This window comes from Simochromis diagramma, unplaced genomic scaffold (genome assembly GCF_900408965.1).
Source record: "Simochromis diagramma unplaced genomic scaffold, fSimDia1.1 OVJJ01000571.1, whole genome shotgun sequence".
NCBI classification, from domain to species: Eukaryota; Metazoa; Chordata; class Actinopteri; order Cichliformes; family Cichlidae; genus Simochromis; species Simochromis diagramma.
This window is the reverse complement of record NW_024386885.1, coordinates 4,154,508-4,174,319: the sequence shown is the minus strand read 5'-3', so window position 1 is coordinate 4,174,319 and position 19,812 is coordinate 4,154,508. Positions and strand designations below refer to the sequence as shown.

The window sequence follows — 19,812 nt, the reverse complement described above, 5'->3', positions numbered from 1 at the left end:
TCCTTCCACATAAAGCTTTGCAAAACTGCATAAAAAGCACTTGCAGCAACAAAAACATAAAATTCCAGAAACACGCTTTGCCGATCCGATCAGCTGTTCGTAACACTTCCTACGTCCATCAGCGCGAACTATCGCATGACCGCCATGACCTGCCCGAAACCGGAAGTGACGTCATTTTGCAGAAATGTAGTTTTTTACCATCGTGGCCTCATGAGCCTATACTGGTGTTTTTAAAAGTTATGTTTGACTTTCTGACTTTCTGTGTCGTTTCTGGGATGCTGAGGACTCATATTGCACTGCTGGAAGTATTTTATTTTGATGCATATGCTGCTATTTTGCAAATTTGCAGTATAATATTTATTTTCGTTTTTCCTGCAGTGTATAAAAATTGGTGTATCTCAAAAATAAAACTATGAAGACACTTAAAATAAATTTCCTGTGGTGGGAAACTAGTTTGTGCAACTTTTTTGTATTTACAGTTTTGAGGGATAAGCCTCTAAAATTTCTCTAACTAGAAATATATGTTAAAAAAACAAAAACGATTTTAAATTTTTTTGTAGTTTATTGCACTTTTTTGCAATTTATGTAATTACTATGCACTTAATGCAGACATATTATTAAAATTTAGGCTCTAATGGTTGTATTGATTTATATCAACTTGAAATGGCTCCACAACATGTAAAAATATACTATAAGCTCTGGCGGACTTGGTTCTATGGTAGGTCTTAAAGGGTTAAAGGGAGAGGAGCTACAACGGCTCGTTTCAGAGAGGGGATAAACGGAGGCTCAGGATGATAATCAGAGGAGGATTATTTTGAGGAATCATGCAAAGCTACGTTAGCAGAGTCTACATTTGGATCCACGAGCCAGGCCAGCAGTCCCTCTCAGAGCGTTTTCAACTTCAGGGGCGGTATCTCGCTCAGGGGGACCGCAGCCGTTCAGTGGAGTCGAACCCCGACCTTCCGATCATGGGGCCACTCTACACAACCACTCTGCCTACTGAGCTGTCCCTGCCCTGTTTCAGAGAATACGTGTGTGATGGCAAAACGTGGAGTCTCACTTCTTGGCGGGCGCCGTCTTCTGGAGGTTCCACAGTTTGAGGGTGTGATCCTCGGAGGCGGTGACCAGAACCGGCTCCACCGGGTGGAAGGCCAGACTGCGCACCGAGTCAAAGTGGCTCCGCAGGGTAAACTTCGGGTTCCACGTCTTCCTCAGTGCATCTTTGTTGTTGGCGATCTGAGGGAGGGAAAAGGTCTCATTAAGCTCTCTGATAGGTTAGAATCAGCTGTGGGGGCGGAGCTCTATGTCAGGGTGCAGGAGCACTGTGGAAACACTCCTTGAATATTCAAAACAAAACAAACCACGAGTGGAATCAGGTTTTACTCGCTGCTCTTCATCTTTTCTTTCTGGGATTATGTCCACGAGGGGGCGTGGCCTGAAGCAGCCTGTGACAGGTTAACGTTACTCACGTCGTACATCAGGCCCTCGGCCTCGTTAGCGACGGTCAGTCCGGCCAGCTCTCCCAATCCGAGCTCGTTAGAAACCGCCTCGTCCACTCTGCCCAGAATGAACGACTTCCCCGACGACGGCAGGAACGTCATCGCCTCTGCAGGACGGAAACAGGAAACGTTTGAACATTCACGTCACTCACACATGACCGCTGAGCCGAGACGGAGGGAGGGCTACCGTCATCGGGGCGTCCGACTTCGTGCTCGTTCAGCCTGGGCACGCTCGACCGAGAGGGGGGCGTCACGGCCGGCTGCATGGAGGGCAGGTCCTCGGCGTCCCGCAGGTTAGCCAGCATGTCCTGCAGCTTAGACCGGTTTGGTCCTGCAGGAGGAAGAAGAGAGACGAGAGAGGATGAGGAGGGGACAGGAAGCCCGATGAAGGCGGGAGAACAACGATGTTTGGAGGGAGAGATGAAAAATAAAACGTGAAACGTGAAGATGGAAAGAAGGAGCAGCAGCGGCTCTGTGAGGCATCGATGGCAAACCAAAGCAGAGAAACAAAGAAGACGAGCGAAGAGCAGGAAGGACAGAAACCTGCCGGACAGACGGCGGCACCGATGCAGGCGAGTCGCTGCCATCGCAACACGAGCACGGATGGAAACCAACAGGAAGTAAAAAAACCTGAAGATAACCCAAAGAACATAACCTGACGCAAACCAGGGCGCAGTTTCCACAGCGCAATAAAGTTTCCTACAAATCATCTCAGTTTGAAAAGCACACTGATGGTCCAGCTGTGAAGGAGGACACTGTGGTATCTGCACATCTGGACGACGTGAGCATTAAAGCGGCTCAGGTCTTACAACCTTCCACTCCACTGTTCACTCACGCTCCAGCACAACCAGAGCGCCACGCCTCAGTGACTGCAGTTCCTCTAACATGCAGCAGAGGCAGCAGTGAGTCAGTCCCCACAGACTCGTGTTCAAACTTTACAGCAGAAACAAACGTGTTTACAGCCTGATACACAAACTGTTTGATCTCTCTGAGAGAGGGGCGTGGCCTCTTTGACTGTCACCTGCAGCTGCTAGCTGTCTGCTGGACTTCACCTCAGCTAACTGTCGTCCCTCAACTGTTCATCTTTTGTATACAGCCTCCTAACTGACCCTTGAAACGGTTGGATGCTACGACAGATTCATTCAGAAAACCAAACAGAGGGTGGAGGCGAATCCTCCAATGAGATTTCCCAAATAACAAAGCTGCCATCGAACATGTGACACACAGAGGACCAGTGATGGGACTGAGGCGATGTGAGGAGGGAAAACTTAGAGGTGAAAAAGAGAATAAATAGTTTATTATTACAGGAAGAGGGTGAGGGGAACAAAAGGTAAAGAGGGTGATGAGGAGGGAGGATGAAGCACAGGCCTGCAGCACGACTTACTCTTCACCCCCTTCTTGCCCTTGCGTTCCTTCCTGTACTGCTCCTTGAGCTGGGCTATCAGCCCCTGGTCCACATCCCAGGCCATTTCACCCAGAGGAGACTGCTCTTCCTTCTCTACAGGACGGAGGGGAGGAGGCAGGGAGGAGGGGAGGGAGGAGAAGGGAGGGAGGGGAGGCAGAAACATGTTGTGAGTGTCTGGATGCAGTACAGTTCAAATCCATCCCTGAGGGAGACGTGATGACGAGCGAGGAACCTCAGACAGACGGGGGTAGCCCAGCTACGCTGTCGCTTTCATCTGCCAGCTGACCTCGTTCTACGGCGCCCCCTGTGCTTTACACGCACGTGTGCTGAGCCAGGCCAGCGGTCCCTCCCTCCTGTGAAACCTCGGCTAACCGCGTCCCGCGGAAACACGACGACGGCTGCAGATGCAGCGAGTTGAGCGCCTCCTACAGGCGAGAAGGATGCAAAGATTCCTCCTGTACCATTCATCCCAGATAACCTCAACCAAAGACGAAGGCGACCTCACAGAATCTGCTCACCGTCTTACATCAACTTTAAAAATGTGCTGAATCTGTGTCTGTACGAGCGGGTCCAGGATTAACGATGTTTTTGTCCCTCGCAGAAAACACTCAGACCCAGAAGGAATCAGCTGGACGCTGAGCTTCGTCCCACGTGAAGCTGAAAGCGTGAACGCGCTTTTTTCACATTTCCTCCAGTGAATCATCAGAGAAATCAAACATTCACATCGTGATGCAGCGAGTTGATCTGCGCCGTCTGAACAGCTTAAAGGTGTTTTTCACACTCAAGTCATGAGACAAAGGATGCTTTCTGTAAAAAACCATGAGAGTCGAGACGCAGTCAGTTTATTCTGTTTCCTGTTAATCCTGCAGTTATTCACCTTCTTCTGTTCATGAGCTTCTACATTTTAAACAGTAAACCAGCTGTTCAGACTCTTCCTCTCCTCCGCTGTAGGGGGCGCAGTTCCACAGGTGTAGAAGCAGTCTGATGGGGACAAGCATTATCTGTAGAAGGTCAAAGGGCACACCAGGCTCCACAGATAAGCGTGCAGTGACGGAAGCTGCCATGGTAACGGCGAGCTGAATGAAAGGTGAGGGGACGATGGAGCTGAGACAGGATCAAAGAAGCGACAGTTTCATAACCAAACGGGTTTTATCTGCGCTCGGCTGCTGTAATATCTCAGTGTGAAGGCGGAGGCAGCGTCACAGACCGCACTTCAAGATGGAAACGGCGTTAAAGCGGAGACGAAGCTCCGCGCTGCGGCCTTTCACGCCGTGAGCACACAGCACTGCGGTGAGACCCGCTGCACTGAGTCAGCGCTCCTTTACTATCTCGACTCGAGTGTTGAATCACCGAGCGCGTGGGGAGCTCTCCGTCATTGGCCGAATGACACTGGACCGGTTGCTAAGCAACAGCAGAAAAAGGGTTTCTTTATGTAAACACAGAGGACGGCGGGTCAGGACGAGCTTCGGTTTGTTTTACCTTCACGAAAAAGACGTCTGCAAAAAAAGAGCTGAAACGTAACTTTATTACAAACTCATTTAAAAACGATCAGAATTAAACTCACAGCTTTCACAGGTGCTGCACGGATGCTTGACAAAACAAAGACACTTCCTGTTCGCTCTTTCTAACCTCACTCCTCCAACTTATTAACATTAAGAAAAGTTTCTAAAGGTCAAGTTTGCCTCAAATCTGCCAGTGACCTGCAGGTCGCTGTAGACAGGAAACTGGAGTTCCACAGGGCGCGACTCCGGGTCCTCCTGCATTCACGCTCTGAACTCTGGAGTCGTCTTTTACCACTGTGGTTAAAGCTTCACTCGCTAACGTTCTGATGCTCTGAAACCCATCGGGCGACTCACCCCACTCGCCGCTGTCATCCCCGCTCCTTGACTCGGGCGATCCGTCCAGCTCGTCTGGACTCGCCAAGAAATCAAAACCCTTCAGCGCCTCCTCCGTGTCCAGGTCATCGCTGAGGTCAGAGGTCGTGGAAGACGGCGTTGACGAGTGTTTCTTTCTCACCATCTGTGCAAAGATAAAGCCACGTTTTTAGAGCTGATGTTTACAGGTTTTAAGTTTTACACGTGCCCGGAGGTCACGCAGCGGCCACCGGGAGAAACGTGACTGCTGTCAGTCGGCGCGTCAAAGTGGCTACAAGGAGGTAACCGTCCTGCAGTTGCTTTGGTTGGCAGCAGATTGCCGTGGTCGTGGGCACAGAAGACACCGACGAATCTGTAAATATTTGCCATTTGAGGACATTCGCCTTCAAAGTAAAAGCCTTGTCTTACTGCTGAAGCACACACGTTTCAACAGGCTCAGCTTTTACTCTGAAGGCGAGCGCTCGCAGATATGCAGCCCAAGCAATGATGGTGGAGATGATGGAGCTCCAGGCTGGGCAGCACCTGCAGCACCCACACGAGCTCCATAAATGCTTCTTATGACGACAATATTATTACTTAAAAATCACACATGGTCTCAGTTTGGACATGAAAAACATAAACGTGCCGTTTCCAGATTTTTACAGACTGAAAGCTGTGGTTTACTCGCGTTTGTAAGATAAGGAACATCCTAATGACATTCCTGTGCTCTCCGTTACAGACGAAGCAGTCAGCACACAGGAACACGTTCCTCACAGTGAGTGGGCTTCATCGGGGTCTGCAGGCACAGCCACACAGAGACCCTGTGGAAACTGGGAATGCACACTTTCATCCACAGTTACAGAGAGTGAAAATAATCTCATACATTAAGAAAAAGTGAAATAACGGGAGTGTGTCAGCCTCTTACTGCAGCCAGGTCCAGGATGGTTTTGTCCCTCCCCTCGCTGTCCTCGTCCTCGTCCTCGTCGCTGAACTCTGCTGCGGCGCTCTCGATGAACTTGAAGGCCTCCAGCACGGTGGCCGAGTCGGACACGTCGGGCTTACTGCGGGAGAAACGGGGTTTTGTAACGACGCACGCTTTGCTGTGTGGCGTTTTTATTTCACCTCCTGGCATCGTACCTGACCATGCCGCTGTCCTTCAGCGAGGACGGCTCGGTGCCGTTGACCATCGGCTCAGTTTTCTTGTCTGACGGTTTGTCTCCCGTGTCTCCGGCAAGACCGAGCAGCGCCCTCACCCTCTGAGACTTCACATCCAGGATGGTGTCCGTGTATCCGACCTCCTGTAGGTACCTGAGCCGGAGACAGGACACGAGGTCAGCGAGAGCTTCTGAGGGGGCGACAGCAGCCACGAGGTTAACGTGGCTGATCTCAGCTGATCTGTACGAGACGACCAACAGCTCTCTAAAACAACTGAACGGTAGCTGAACCCAAACTGCTGTAGATCGAGAGGCTACGGTAACGTTTAGCTGAGTTATGAAAGGTGACAGTAACAGCGCGAACAGACGTCCATATTTTAAGCCTTAAACTTAAACATCAGGCTGCAAACATGTTTATTTCTGCCTTAAAGATTTAACATGAGAGCCTGCGGGGGCTGACTCACTGCTGCCTCTGGTGGACGTTAGAGGAACTGCAGCTTTGGCTTACTTTGTTCCCCTGCAGCCACATCTCCTAAAGAAACACCGCAGGTGCAAACAGATGTACCACAGCTGGAGGTCTCCAGAGTAACCCAGCTGTGAGAAGGGGTCGAGGGTCATCCCACCTCACCTGTACCTGCAGGACTGCAGGTTGGACTAACAAACCAGCTCGTCAAGAAGATTAGGAGTGAAAAAAAGTCCTCCTGATCTTTAGAGGACTCCTGAATACCGAGTGTCCTCCTGCAGCAGCCGTGCCTCGCTGTACCCACTGACCGACCACAAGTTTATGAACAGAGCAGCTTCTTTAAAGGGCAGCAGCAGTTTCCAACACCAGGCCGACACTGAGAGCGGGTCAGGGTGTGCGAGCATACAAACAGGAAGAAAACACCTGACTGTGCTCGAGCAGCTCTGAACAACCTCTGATTTTATTTATTTGTCAGATTTCAAATCTGCAGTCAAAGCTGCGTCTGCTGCAGGGGGAGAAAGGATGTTAGTCGAGTTGCAGCCTGTTCTGGAGGACCTTAGAGTATCTTAAGAAAGATGCTGCCTGCGGTGGGAGCAAACCTCTTTGTACTTACTGAGTCCGAATTGAACAAACCGCTCGGGCGAAGCTCCTCTAAACTCAAAAAGTTCCAATTTAAGTCTCCGTACTGCACCGAGCCTCGACCCCGCTGACCTGAGAGCAGCGCTGCGGTCTGGCCTGAATAACGCCCAGTGTGTTTCTCACACAGTTCAGCCTCCCTCCCTCCCATCTGTACCAGCCTCTCCGATCGCAGGACGTCTTGATGCCTCACACAATCCTCCATTCACTGTCACCACAAACACTCACACATACACACACAGAGCTGCACACACGCACGAGTCTGAGGAGCTAACAGAAGCGTCGGAGCGGTGGATCGGTCCGATCACGCCCCGCGGCCCCCAAAACGCCGAGTTCTGCAGAGACACGGCGCCACCTGCTGGTGAAGACAGTGACGAGGATGCACCGTCAGGTTTCTCCAGCACGATCAGAGGACTTTAACTTTCACTGTTCTCGCCTGTGAGCCAAACTGACTCGTGCTGAAAAGGTTTTAACGCAGATTTATGGAGCGGCTGCGTAATATTTCAGACAGTGAACGCATCACCACCTGCAGGCAGATCTAGTTCCTGTTTGTCTTTGGTGATGAAATGTTCTTATAGTCTCTCATTGAAAGTACACACACACACACACACACACACACACACACACACACAGAGACACACACACACACACACACACACACACAGACACACAGAGACACACACACACACACACACACACACACACACACACACACACACACACACACACACACACACACACACAGAGACACACACACACACACACACAGAGACACAGAGACACACACACACACACACACACACACACACAGAGACACAGAGACACACACACACATAACACACCCCACACACAGAGAACACACCACAGACACACAGAGACACACACACACACACCAGACACACGAGACACCACACACACACACATACACACAGGACCAACGAGACACACACACCACCCACACACACACACAACACACAGAGAGACACACACACACACACACCCCCAGAAACACAAACCCACACACAACACACAGAGCCACAACACAAGACACACACACACACACAAACAGAGACACACACACACACACACACACACACACACACCACACAGAGACACACCCACCCACACACACACCCCACACACAACACCCACACACACAGCGACACACACACACCACACACACACACAGACACACACAGAGACACACACACTCATGTTAATCTCTATTAAGACGATTGACTTTCTGCTTCTCTCTGAGAAACATTTAAACACACAGCCGCCCTGTGACACACTGGACGTCTGAAGGCGTGTGTGTCTGTGTGTGTGTCTGTGCGTGAGTGCGTGCACTCACTGCCGGAGCAGCTGGCGTCCTTGTTTCCAGCTGAGCTGATGGCTGCTGTTCGGAGGACTCGGAGCCTCGTTGTCGTCGTCTGAAACAGAGAACACGTTACGTTTCCGTCCATCCACCCGTGAATTCCCAAAGCATCGTGCTGCAGATGCCCCTCTCCTGAAATATGTCCTCCCGGGAACCGTCACATGTTAACAGATGAGAGTAAATAAAAGGCCCAGTTTATTTCTGATGTGTCCACAGGGAGGCAGCAGAGAGGCTCCTCCCAGCATCAAACTCAGAGGCGAGGAGCGAAGAGACAGAAGCACAAGCAGCAGAGGAACCACAGCAAGCGTGAAGAAGATCATCCTAATGCTGCGTTCCTTTGTGATGGCCAGCAGGGGGCGACTCTGAAGGCTTCAGTGCAGACATTAATTACATTGTCATGTAGGACACATGCAGTGTGAGATGGGTTAGTGCTGTTGGAAACTTAAACTGTGATATTCGTGCCTCTGACCGAACACGACGCTGAATTTGTGCAGACGGGAAAAACAGTCAGAAAAACTCTTACCTGAGTCGTAACTCGGAGGTTTGATTTCTCCCTGGTTCAGCTCGGTGCCATATTTCAGTTTGTGGTATTTGGCTCTGAGGACACACACAGATATCACAAACGTCTTTATCTCATTCAGGCTTCATGCAGTTTACTTCTCAGATGGACTAAAGCATATAGTTAGAGCTGGACCAGGTGACCCTGAATCCTCCCGTAGTTATGCTGCAATAGCTGTAGGCTGCCGGGGATTCCCATGATGCACTGGGTGTTTCTTCTTTACTCACTATGTGTTAATAGGCCTGAGCCTGGTTCTGCTGGAGGTTTCTTCCTGTTAAAAGGGAGTTTTTCCTTCCCACTGTCACCAAAGTGCTGCTCATAGGGGGTCATATGATTGTTGGGTTTTTCTCTGTATGTATTATTGTAGGGTCTACTGTACAATATAAAGAACCTTGAGCCGACTGCTGTTGTGATTTGGTGCTGTGTAAATAAAGTTGAGTTGAATGGAAACTCCTTCACTATGGCAGCTAAACCAGGACCTGGAACTAAAACATGAGCTGGAAACTTTACAAAGGTTCATATTTCAGTTCTGAGTGACGTTCATAAACAGAGGACATGTTTATGAACAACTTTGATTATTCTTGTTGGCAGCGGGAGGAACACCCCCGTGTTTCTACGGCCGTGGTCTCTCCCAAACCAACGTCGCATCTCAAGTGTGAGCGAACGTTCTCCTTTGAGTTCAGATCGGGGCAGAGAGGATTCGTTTCCTCATCAAAGTGTTGGCATGTGAAATATGTGACCCTGGTAAAAGGATCTCACCTCTCCTGCTTCAGAGCGTACTCCAGCATCTTGATTCGTCTCACCAGGTCCTTCTTCAGGTTCTCCTGGCCCCGCCTCTCGCCCTGCAGGAAGGCGATCTGAGCCTGCGAGCAGAGGAAACACCAAATGAAGGCGGGGCCGAGGTTTAAACTTCATTTTAACATATTCTCCCACTCCAGGCATGCAGCTTCAGTCCCTGCTGCGTGTCTGATTAAACACCAAAGTTCACTTAATTGAATGAGGCTAAAGACAGAAACGCACACAAAAAGCAAAGCGAGCAAGCAGCGACGAGATTAACGGCGCCTCAGGAGGTCCATAAACACATCTAATCTCCATTAAACACGGCGGAGACGGCTGTGGACGGATTACCGACCAACTCCACCGGGACTCAGCGGGGAACGACGCGGCGCCGTTTGCACAGTCACAATCGTCGTTACAGTGCAGACCGACAGTGTGAGACTCAGCAGCTGCACTGCGGTGCGTTCAGGAGCCCACACTGAAGTTAGCCTCTGAGCAAAACACAAACAGCACGCAGGGGTCAGCAGCGGTTTGGTGGGAAATCTACAATAATGCAGCACCTTCAGTCCTGCGGTCTGATCCTGGATCAGCAGCATAAATAACTTAACCTAACAAACATATGACAAACAATAACAACAAAACCTGATTCATCGTGTTCACTCAGAGGGAAGTCACCAACACCTGACACATGCTGCTCTGTAGAGCAGAAACAGGCTGATCGCCCCACATCCTTACGCCTGAGGGCCCCAAAGCCTCCTGGGAAATGTGTAACTGGGTGTCTGCAGGACTGATGGGAGACTTGTGACTGACTAACACCTACCCCGCAGCGTGGGAACAGGCACCATGTGACCCACCTGCCGTCAGGGTTGACCCCACCCGCAGACTTGGCTGAGGAACATCACAGCTGCAGTTCCTGTAACGTCCACTGGAGGCTGCAGCAGCGATTCATGTCTGGCTCCGCCTCTGTTACAGCCTGTATGACTGCATGAATCATTAGGGGCGGGGCCTCTTTGACTGACAGGTGGATGGCGACACAGGCGGCTGTAGCTGCTAGCTGGACCCCTGGACTGTGTTTGTGCTGTTGGAGCACTCTGGCACATTTTTAATGACATCATCTGACCAATAACATGGCTGCTGTGAGGTTACTGTAGTAACAGGAAGTTCAAGAAGGCGGAGCTCCATTTTAATTGGCTGATGAGGATTACCTAGTTGTGCCTGGTTTAATAAAATGAGGTTATTGTCATGAGCGGATGCTGCATGACGGCGTGTCGTTACCTGACAGTGCAGTCAGGTAACAGCCAATCAGATGTTGAAGCGTCTCAGTGAGCGTCCTGGAATGCGACCGTTTAAGACAGGGGTGGGAACCTCCAGGCCTCGAGGGCCGGTGTCCTGCAGGTTTAGATGTGTCCATGATCCATCACAGCTGATTTAAAGGGCTAAATGACTCCTCAGCATTTCTTGCAGTTCTCCAGAGGCCTGGGAATGAACTAATCATGTGATTCAGGTGTGTTGACCCAGGGTGGGATCTAAAACCTGCAGGACACCGGCCCTCGAGGCCTGGAGTTGCCCACCTCTGGTTTAAGAGATTGCTGAAAGGCGCTGCATGCAGGGACTCAGCTTTTCCCCTGCTGGATCCAGCACATCAGCGCCGACGTCATCCTCAAACCTCCCGACACTGCCGACACTCCTCCTCCTCATCATCGTCTGTTTGTGTGTACAGTTGCTTCAGAATCAGGTCAGCTGTTATAACATGAGAGCTCACAGCAAACATCCAGCTGGCAGAGCGGCGACGCTGCAGCCACTTTTATCACTTTTATGAACCGAGTGAACATTCAGAGGCATTTATGATGCAACCCTGGCTGAGAGGAGCGTGCACAGCTTTGAGCTGCTGCTCACAGACAGCTGAGACCAGAGCGCCACATTAGCCCGTCACTAAGATCTCTGACGTCATCGCGAGCTTTAAAAACATGGACCATCCATCTTCATCCGCTTATCCGAGGTCGGGTCGCGGGGGTAGCAGCCTAAGCAAAGAGGTCCAGACCTCCCTCTCCCCAGCCACCTCCTCCAGCTTGTCCGGGGGAATACCAAGGCGTTCCCAGGCCAGCCGAGAGATATAATCTCTCCAGCGTGTCCTGGGTCTGCCCCGGGGCCTCCTCCCGGTGGGACATGCCTGGAACACCTCGCCCAGGAGGCGCCCAGGGGGCATCCTTGCCAGATGCCCGAACCACCTCAGCTGGCTCCTTTCGATGTGGAGCAGCAGCTGCTCTACTCTGAGCCCCTCCCGGATGGCCGATGTTTAATAAATATGAGAAACTCCGACTCCAAACAGACCACTGCATGAAATACAAACTAAAGTCAAGACTGAAGAACAGACTTGTTCAGAAGTCACCTGGATGATGACGAAACGTTTCTCCCACTGAAAACGCCGCGTCCACACGAGCCAGCCCCGGGATTTCCTTACCTGGATGACTGAGCACGCAGCAGGAGGGTCAAATCATCTAAACACCAATTGTAAAAATCATTTGATGCTTCAGATTTTAAAAGGTTACAACACAAAACCAGAAAAGTTTCTGCTAAAAACAAATAAATGAACCGCAGCCGATGAGCTTCAGCCTCTGACGCGTTGCCTTCAAATGTCGACGTGTCAGTGAGGTCATACTCTGACTTCATTTCCATTTTAAAAATGGTCCTTTTAACGGTTTTCTTATCTCAAACATCAAAATTTGGGGTTTCAGCAGTTTGCTCCACACAGCTGTTTCACAAAATATCAAAATATCAAACACGATTGTTTAACGAGTCTGTCGACGGACGAATCGTCCAAACTTCAGTTGTGTTTCAGTGTTTCTGTCTGAGCTGAAGATGCTGCTGATTTCACACACACACACACACACACACGCACTCACACGCAAACGCACATGCGCGCGCACGCACACACACACACACGCGTACACACACACACACACGCGTACACACACGCACGCACGCGTACACACACACACACGCGTACACCGCTCACACACACCACCACACACACACACACGCACACGCACAGGAAGTAGGACGCTCCACTCATGTCAAACACGTTGATCTGGGTCGCTCTTCACTCGAGGCTATCGATGCATCGGCATCTCGACGACGGGAAACTTTCCTTCTGAAAATGAGCGACGGCCCTGCTGCTGCGGTCACCTGTCAGGCTGCTGATAATCAGCCGGTCAGTGGCTGCTTTTGGGCAGCTGCTGTGTTTGAGGCCAAACTAAAAATGTAAAAAATGACCCGAACAGCTAAAACCCCCCAAAACCCCGTCATCATCAAATCATCTCCTTCACTTCCAGGTCTCAGGGCCAAGCAGAAGCCCTCCCCTCCAAATTATCCAGAGGGACACCGAGGCGATCGCAAAACAGCCGAGACATCCGAGTCCCTGAGACGACTTCGAGACACCCAGGAGGAACCGCAGCGAATCAGTGATCAGATCATTGCATTGAAAACGCTCCAGCAGCACACACGGTGCAGAGGAACAGTTAGCTGAGGTGAAGCTAGCGGCTACAGCCGCCTGTGTCATCATCCACCTGTCAGAGGCCACGCCCCTAATAAATGCAAACTTTGGAGTTGAGTTATAACAACATCCTCCCCGTGCAGGTGGTATGAAGGGGAAATTATCCACAGAGACGAACGGTCTGTGTATCAGGCCGTAAACACGGTTACTTCTACTGTAACCGACTCACTGCTGCCCCTGCTGTCCAGCAGAGGAACTGCAGGCTGACAGTTGATTATGACTAAAATAAAAATGGCCTGTAGCGTTTACAACACCTGACATTGCTACCAAATTATACCTGTGACGAGATTAAAAAAGTCTCCCAAAAAACATTTTAATCACAGTAATTATTATTTATTGTTGATTATCTGATAAAGCGACAGATTGTTTCCTGTAATATACAGAAGCAGTAATTTCAGCCTCCACCGAGGTTCATCTGTCCTCCTGACAGAAGCTCAGGTGTGACTGAAGCAGGTATTCAGCCTGAGCTCGTTCAGCCTTCGATGATGCAGATGTCGAGATGAGAGCCTCGTCTGAGCTCTGTGACGCTCGCTCGTCTGTTGCCATGGCGTCTGAGGATGGCGGTGAACTTGGTGGGATGTTTCAGGGCCTTTGTGTAGGAAGGCATCTGCAGCGCGTCGGGGGCGTCTTCACTCATAATTATAGATTTTACTGAGCGTTGCTCGAGCTGCCTGCCAGAGGTGAGTCTGACGGCCTCACGCTCCGCTTCAGTCACGCTGCTTTTCACTCCCGTTAGCCTGAAAGTCATCTGATACGCTAACCACGATGGAAAGGATCTGCTAGCTCAAAGTGGGTCCTCTGATTGTCGGGGTTTCCTCGGTGTCATTGTAGGGTCCTTACAATATAAAGCACGTTATAAATAAAATTGAGCTGGTCGTGAATGACTTCCTCTGTGGATGGATCATTTTCAGATTCTGTTTTTCTCTCCACATCCTTTCGGTGAGTGACACCAAAGCAAGGTGTTGTATATTAAGTTGTAACAGCGCGGCGGTACAGAGGTTAGCCCTGTCCTGTTATTCACAAGGAAGGATCTGTTGGCGCATCTCTGAGCGCGCACCCCAAACTGCAGTTACCAGAACGTTAAAAGGCTCGTTGTTCTGAAGGCGTTTCAGCCAGGACGGCGTTCGTCTTCTCTCCTGAGGTCAGAGAGCGATCAGCATTTCCACTCTGGCTTTCAGGTTCAGGACCTGCTGTGGGTCTGTACTGAGCTGTCATCATGATCGTTAATAGTTCCAGGATGAACTGAAGCTCTGTGGCTCTGAGGAAAAAAAAGGATGGATTCACTGCTGATTTTGAGGCATTGATTTGATGATTTATTCATAATTGTTCTATAAACTGTAAACCAGAGGCTGCACTTTGTCTCCTGTGAGTCTCGCAGTTTCCAGACTGACGGAGGTCACAGCTACAAACCTTCACTTCTGTTTCAGCAGATAAAATTTTAAATAAAACTTCCTTCTGGATTAAATCCAGGTGGATATCTGGTCTCCTGACATGAAGCCATCTGGCAGGAAGTGCAGCCACTCAGAGACCTTTCACTCTACAAACTGGGTAACCCACTTGTTCAGAACTCCCATCAGCCTTTGTTTTATTTATAGAAGCGCGTCGGCGCTCCACATCGGATCGCAGAGGGAGGCGAAATTCAAAGGAGCCGCTTTCATTCATAAAAACGACTCCTTATCTTAAACATAAAAGGGAACGCGAGCTGATCCCAGTGGAAGCCCCCAGTGTGCACGCCAGCACTTCCTGATATAAACGTCAAGCTAGTCCAGTGAAAACGGACAAACAGCTGCTTAATAACCAAAACTGAAGCTGATGCACGGCTGCTTATTTCCAGGCAGAGCAGTCGTGCATTAAAAACGGTTCAATGATGCCGACGCTGCAGGAAACGTCAGACCGCTTCAGCCCAAACTTCAGAATAAAAGCACAGGAGGAAGCAGTGACTTGTGAGCTGTTTTAGTTGAAGCGACAGGCGGCGACATGAGTCCGTCCGAATCTGTGGGCTGATCCCAAAATGTCCTCAAACGACCTCCTGACCGCGCCGCTTTGCTGCTGTCACATCGGAGGTGAAGCTCGAAGACCTTTGCTAATCGCTATTTGGTGTGATGATGCGTTCGCACGCCACTCGCATCCGTCTAATCACACTGGAAAGCCACAAATATCTGCAGCCGCCAAAGCGACGTGCAGGAGTCCGACGGCTGGAGTCAGGTATTTTCTGTCCCTCCCAGGAAGTCACCTTCATCAACAAGCTCCTCCCACATTACTGACCGTCTGAAGAATCCCACCTCAGGGATTTTCGCCACGGAGATCACAGATTCGTCTATTTGAGTCGACAGAGAAAGTTTACATGAGTTTGGCTCGCTGCGCAGAAACCTGCACGTGACGCGGACAGGTGAGCCTCTCGCCTCAGAACGAACGTTTGCAGACGGCCCGACTGATACGAAAAAATCGTTTTTCTTTCAGATGCCTGGGACATAAACAGCTCAGCGTATGTGCAGTTACTCACACACACCATAAACACACTAAGAGGAAATAGTAGGATTGCACACAGCCGATAAATAGAGGTTGTAGTTTCCACAGTACGGGTGGAATAAAGTGTTGTGGGATGACGGCTGACTAACTGATGTCATTTGTGGAGAAAGTCAATATCCAGCAGTGAACATTTCTCTCCTGACGAGCTGCAGCAGTCGGCATCTTCACCTCTGAGATTCAGCGAGACACAAGCAACACCTCCATCCTGCTGGACAGGCGGCGTGGGAGGACGCACAGCTGAGCGGCTCATCGCCCAGAACAAACTCACAGATCACTAACGAGACCTCCGAATCCTGACGGGCTGCAGATTCAGTATGAAAACAAACGATTCTGCTGCTTCAAATCACGCTCTTTATCACATACACAAGATATTCAGAGCCTTAATTCTGCATCTGAGCAGCAGGGGGCGACACCTCTGGATGTAACACAGACTGTGATTGGACGGTGAGCCGGGTAAACTCTTTCCTGACCAGTTTATGTCTCAGTCGCTGGTTTCAAGTCTGACTGAATAAAATCTGATGCTTAAAGCAGAGACGCAGAGACCTGCTAATCTGCAACATCCAATCAAAACCCTAGAATATCTCACACCAAACCTGGAGCTCCGCCTCCTCGGATGCTCAGCAGACATGTTATTGGTCACATGATGTCATTAAAAATGCTCCAAAAGGCTCCAACAGCACTAACACGGTCCAGGGTTCCAGCTAGCAGCTACAGCCGCCTGTGTCACCATCCACCTGTCAGTCAAAGAGGCCACGCCCCCTAATAATGCAACCTTTAATACTTAATAGAATTTAAACAGGTGAGTTATAAACAGGTGTCACGACGGCTGAAATGATGGACAGAGACAAACAGTTTGTGTATCAGGCGGCGAACACTGAGCCAAAAACAGCCGACGGCGATGGCGGTCCCTGCATTTCCTCGTTTCTCAGCACGGTTACGTTCTTGGAAGCAACAGCAGAGCGAGAGATTGAAATCCATCTGAAAACTGGTTTTGGATTTGCCGCAGAGAGAATGTGAGCTGCAAGAATCGAGTTTTCAGCCTCCGTGTGACAGAAAGGTCACACAGCTATCGACACTCTGTGGCCCGTTTAACCTCCATCAGCAGCGGCTCAAACACGCCGACTGAATGACTCTCAGCCCTCCTCCCTCGCTGCAGGGGCATTAAGCAAACACAGCGTTCTGGGACTGGGGACGAGGGGGATTTCCCTCGGCTTAAATCTGGAGCAATGAGGGGATTATTCCTCCAGGAGACGAGGAGGGAGGGTGGAGGAGAGGAAAGCTGCCGAGTGAGGGGGGGGGGGGGGGGGGGTTTCCTGGGTCAGAGCAAAGAAAAATGTGGATGATGATGATGATGATGATGCTGTAAGCAGCCAATAAAAAAGCGTGTGCGTTCTGGCCCAGAAGCTCTCATTTAGTCCCACCTCGCACTAAAAGCAGCTCTTTCCTTTACAGACGTGCGCTTCCATAAACCCTCCCCGCGTTACCCATCACCTCAGGGCTGAAACGTTTCTGCCGCTGAAAACGCCACGACCACATATCCAGTCTTCACTGTGCTGAGCTAACAGAAGAGACTCAGCTACGTTTCTGAAACACAGACTGGAAACATTCAGATGTTTGTAGCAGACACCGGGAGGACACGGGGAGGCGGGGAAAGCAAAGCCTCCTCCTGCTGTCAGTCCAACCCTCCTTCATTTCCTGTAACGATCTTCCTGTCGTCTCATTTCTGTTTTGCACAAAGATTTGCGGCAAACTGGAGCAGCCCACGCCGCTGGCGTCATCGCCATAACACCAAACTCCACGAGTGATTTTACAAAGGAGGCGAGGAGCTGGATGGAAGCTGGGAGGAGAAGAGTGGAGGGAGAAAATGAGACAGATGAAGACAAAGAAGATCTCTGATATGATGCCAGAGGAGACGAGATCAAGCAAGAGGCAGAAAGCGAGGCGGGGGGGGGGAACGCTGTGACGAGGCCCACTCGCCGCTTTCCCTCAGGGAACATCAACCGCAGACGTGCCGCTCTGGAGCCGACCAGACTTTAATTAGAACAACATAAACCCTCGAAGAGGAGGAGGAGGAGGAGGAAGGCTGAGCAGAACAAAGAGGAGAGTCTGAACATCTAGAGCGAGAACGCCGAGCAGCTCCCCGTCTCGTCTAGTTTCTGTTGTCCTTCATTAGGAAACGCAAACTTTCCTTTGTGGAATCTGGGAATCGGCTAACACACCCGCACGACCCGCATGACCCGCCTGACCCACCGCATACCCGCACGATCCCGCTCGACCCGCATGATCCCGCGTGACCCCGCCCTCACAATTTCCTCTTTTTTTTGTTTTTGAAGATTTCCAAAATCAAATGTGAGTTAAGGCTAGTTTGATTTCCTCTCCTGCAGCACCGTCTCTAACACAGGAAGAGCAACAGCGAAGCTTTATCACTCCACACTCCTCCCGAGGCCTGAAGCCCGTCGTTCTGGCTGCTCCGGTTTTCGCTTTATTTGCTCCTCTCGGTTCAGCCACGCTCCCTCGCCATCGACCCGCTCGGATCTCCATCCCTGACCCGCTGAGCCCTGCAGTAATGACGCTCCTCGCGTTTTTATCTAACAATCACGGCGAGCTCGCTCTGCCTCATGTTGCAGCAGCCATCATGTCAAAACGTATGTAAATAATATGTGTTGCTTGGCAACCTGTCATACTATCATTTTCTTTGGTGTCAAAATAACAACCTCTGTGATTCGAGGCACCAATGGTTGTAATTTTTCACCCCACACGCCCCAAAATCCACTCTGTGATGAATCCACGCGCCCAGCAGGTGTGGGACAGATTCATCTCCTCTTCTGTCATGCAGGATGCTCCAGTGTCTCCTGTGCCAGAGGAGGAAACAAAGCCCTGCAGCTCCTCTTTTTCAGTATTCGGAGACCTGCACAGATCTTATTGTGACAGCTGCTTCCTGAGCTAAACCGACTCTTCCACTGCAGCTGAAGTTGGATTCAGTGCAGTTCACTGTGTTATCACACTGAACTCACTTCCCTGTCTCAGTGGAGACAAGTCGAAATATCCCAGCAACACCCAAACGCATCACGAGAAGGCTCCAGTTTATCTGACCTCTGACCCTCTGTGATCTGATCAGATGATTCCTACTTCAGACTTCCCAAACAGTGTGTCTGCTGCTGTAAGCATGTCAGGCTGAGGGCGCCCCTGTCCGCAGAGATTTTGGCTAAAGGCCCGTTTAAACAAAGCCTGGTCACAGCGCTGAGGCGTGGCTTGGGCCGACATTCGCCAACGCCCGCAAAACAAGCAGGTGTGCATGCCATTCCTCATACGGCAGCTTCACACGAACGCACTGAGCTGCAGGAATCCAGGCCGGGGAGCGTTTTTGTTGTCGCACAAAGAGACGGAGGAAGTGTTGTTGTCGAAGCTCATCTGCGCTAAAGGCAGAGGACGGTCCGGCTCGGCGTTACATAACACGCTTAGCTGCTCTTCTTCTCATGCTGCATTATTTAGACACAAAGCACAGAGATGCCGCTCTGGCTGACGAACCTTCCCACCGTGTGTGCAGCTTTGATTAGTTTTTATCAAGTGAGCAAAACCGTCAGGCCAATCAGAGCTCTGTCCTGCAGCGTCACTGAGACAGGGACTGTGCGAGTGTCACGTTCCCGTGGCAGCGCGCTCGCTGCTCGCTCAGATTTGAAGTTTCATTTTTCGCTGTAGAAAGAAGTTTTCCTCCCACGCAGAGCGCACGCTGATGTTTGTGTCACTTTTTTACAGAATCAAACTCAAAGTAATGCGAGTACTTCCACGCTTTAAACGCTGCGTGGTCGTACGCTCGCCATCACTCCGTGTTATCCATTGATCTGCACACGCTCAGATGTCATTGTCATGAGACACTCTTACAATCAAAATCACGGATTGGTAACGCAGCGTGCTTACGGGAAAGTAACAGTAATCTAATTACTTCTTTGCAATAGTAATCCCTTACTTTACTCGTTACTTGAAAAAAGTAATCGGATTACAGTAATGC

General features: G+C 50.4%; 1 protein-coding gene across 2 annotated transcripts in view; it reads right to left on the bottom strand.

The window, feature by feature from the left end:
- strn (striatin, calmodulin binding protein) overlaps positions 1 to 19,812 on the bottom strand; it is a 33,224-nt gene that overhangs the window by 5,076 nt on the left and 8,336 nt on the right. Inside the window, exons 1-11 of one of the 2 annotated variants that reach the window (XM_040033639.1) lie at positions 10,364 to 11,135; positions 9,704 to 9,807; positions 8,909 to 8,982; positions 8,362 to 8,440; positions 5,895 to 6,065; positions 5,683 to 5,818; positions 4,761 to 4,923; positions 2,884 to 2,997; positions 1,687 to 1,830; positions 1,470 to 1,606; positions 1,061 to 1,236 (exon numbers count right to left, since the gene is read on the bottom strand). In XM_040033639.1, the coding sequence (XP_039889573.1) occupies positions 1,061 to 1,236; positions 1,470 to 1,606; positions 1,687 to 1,830; positions 2,884 to 2,997; positions 4,761 to 4,923; positions 5,683 to 5,818; positions 5,895 to 6,065; positions 8,362 to 8,440; positions 8,909 to 8,982; positions 9,704 to 9,807; positions 10,364 to 10,372 (1,307 nt within the window). In that variant the 5' untranslated portion in view covers positions 10,373 to 11,135. Of the gene's footprint in view, positions 1 to 1,060; positions 1,237 to 1,469; positions 1,607 to 1,686; positions 1,831 to 2,883; positions 2,998 to 4,760; positions 4,924 to 5,682; positions 5,819 to 5,894; positions 6,066 to 8,361; positions 8,441 to 8,908; positions 8,983 to 9,703; positions 9,808 to 10,363; positions 11,136 to 19,812 lie in introns of those variants that run through there. The other variant, XM_040033638.1, reaches the window with a different exon arrangement.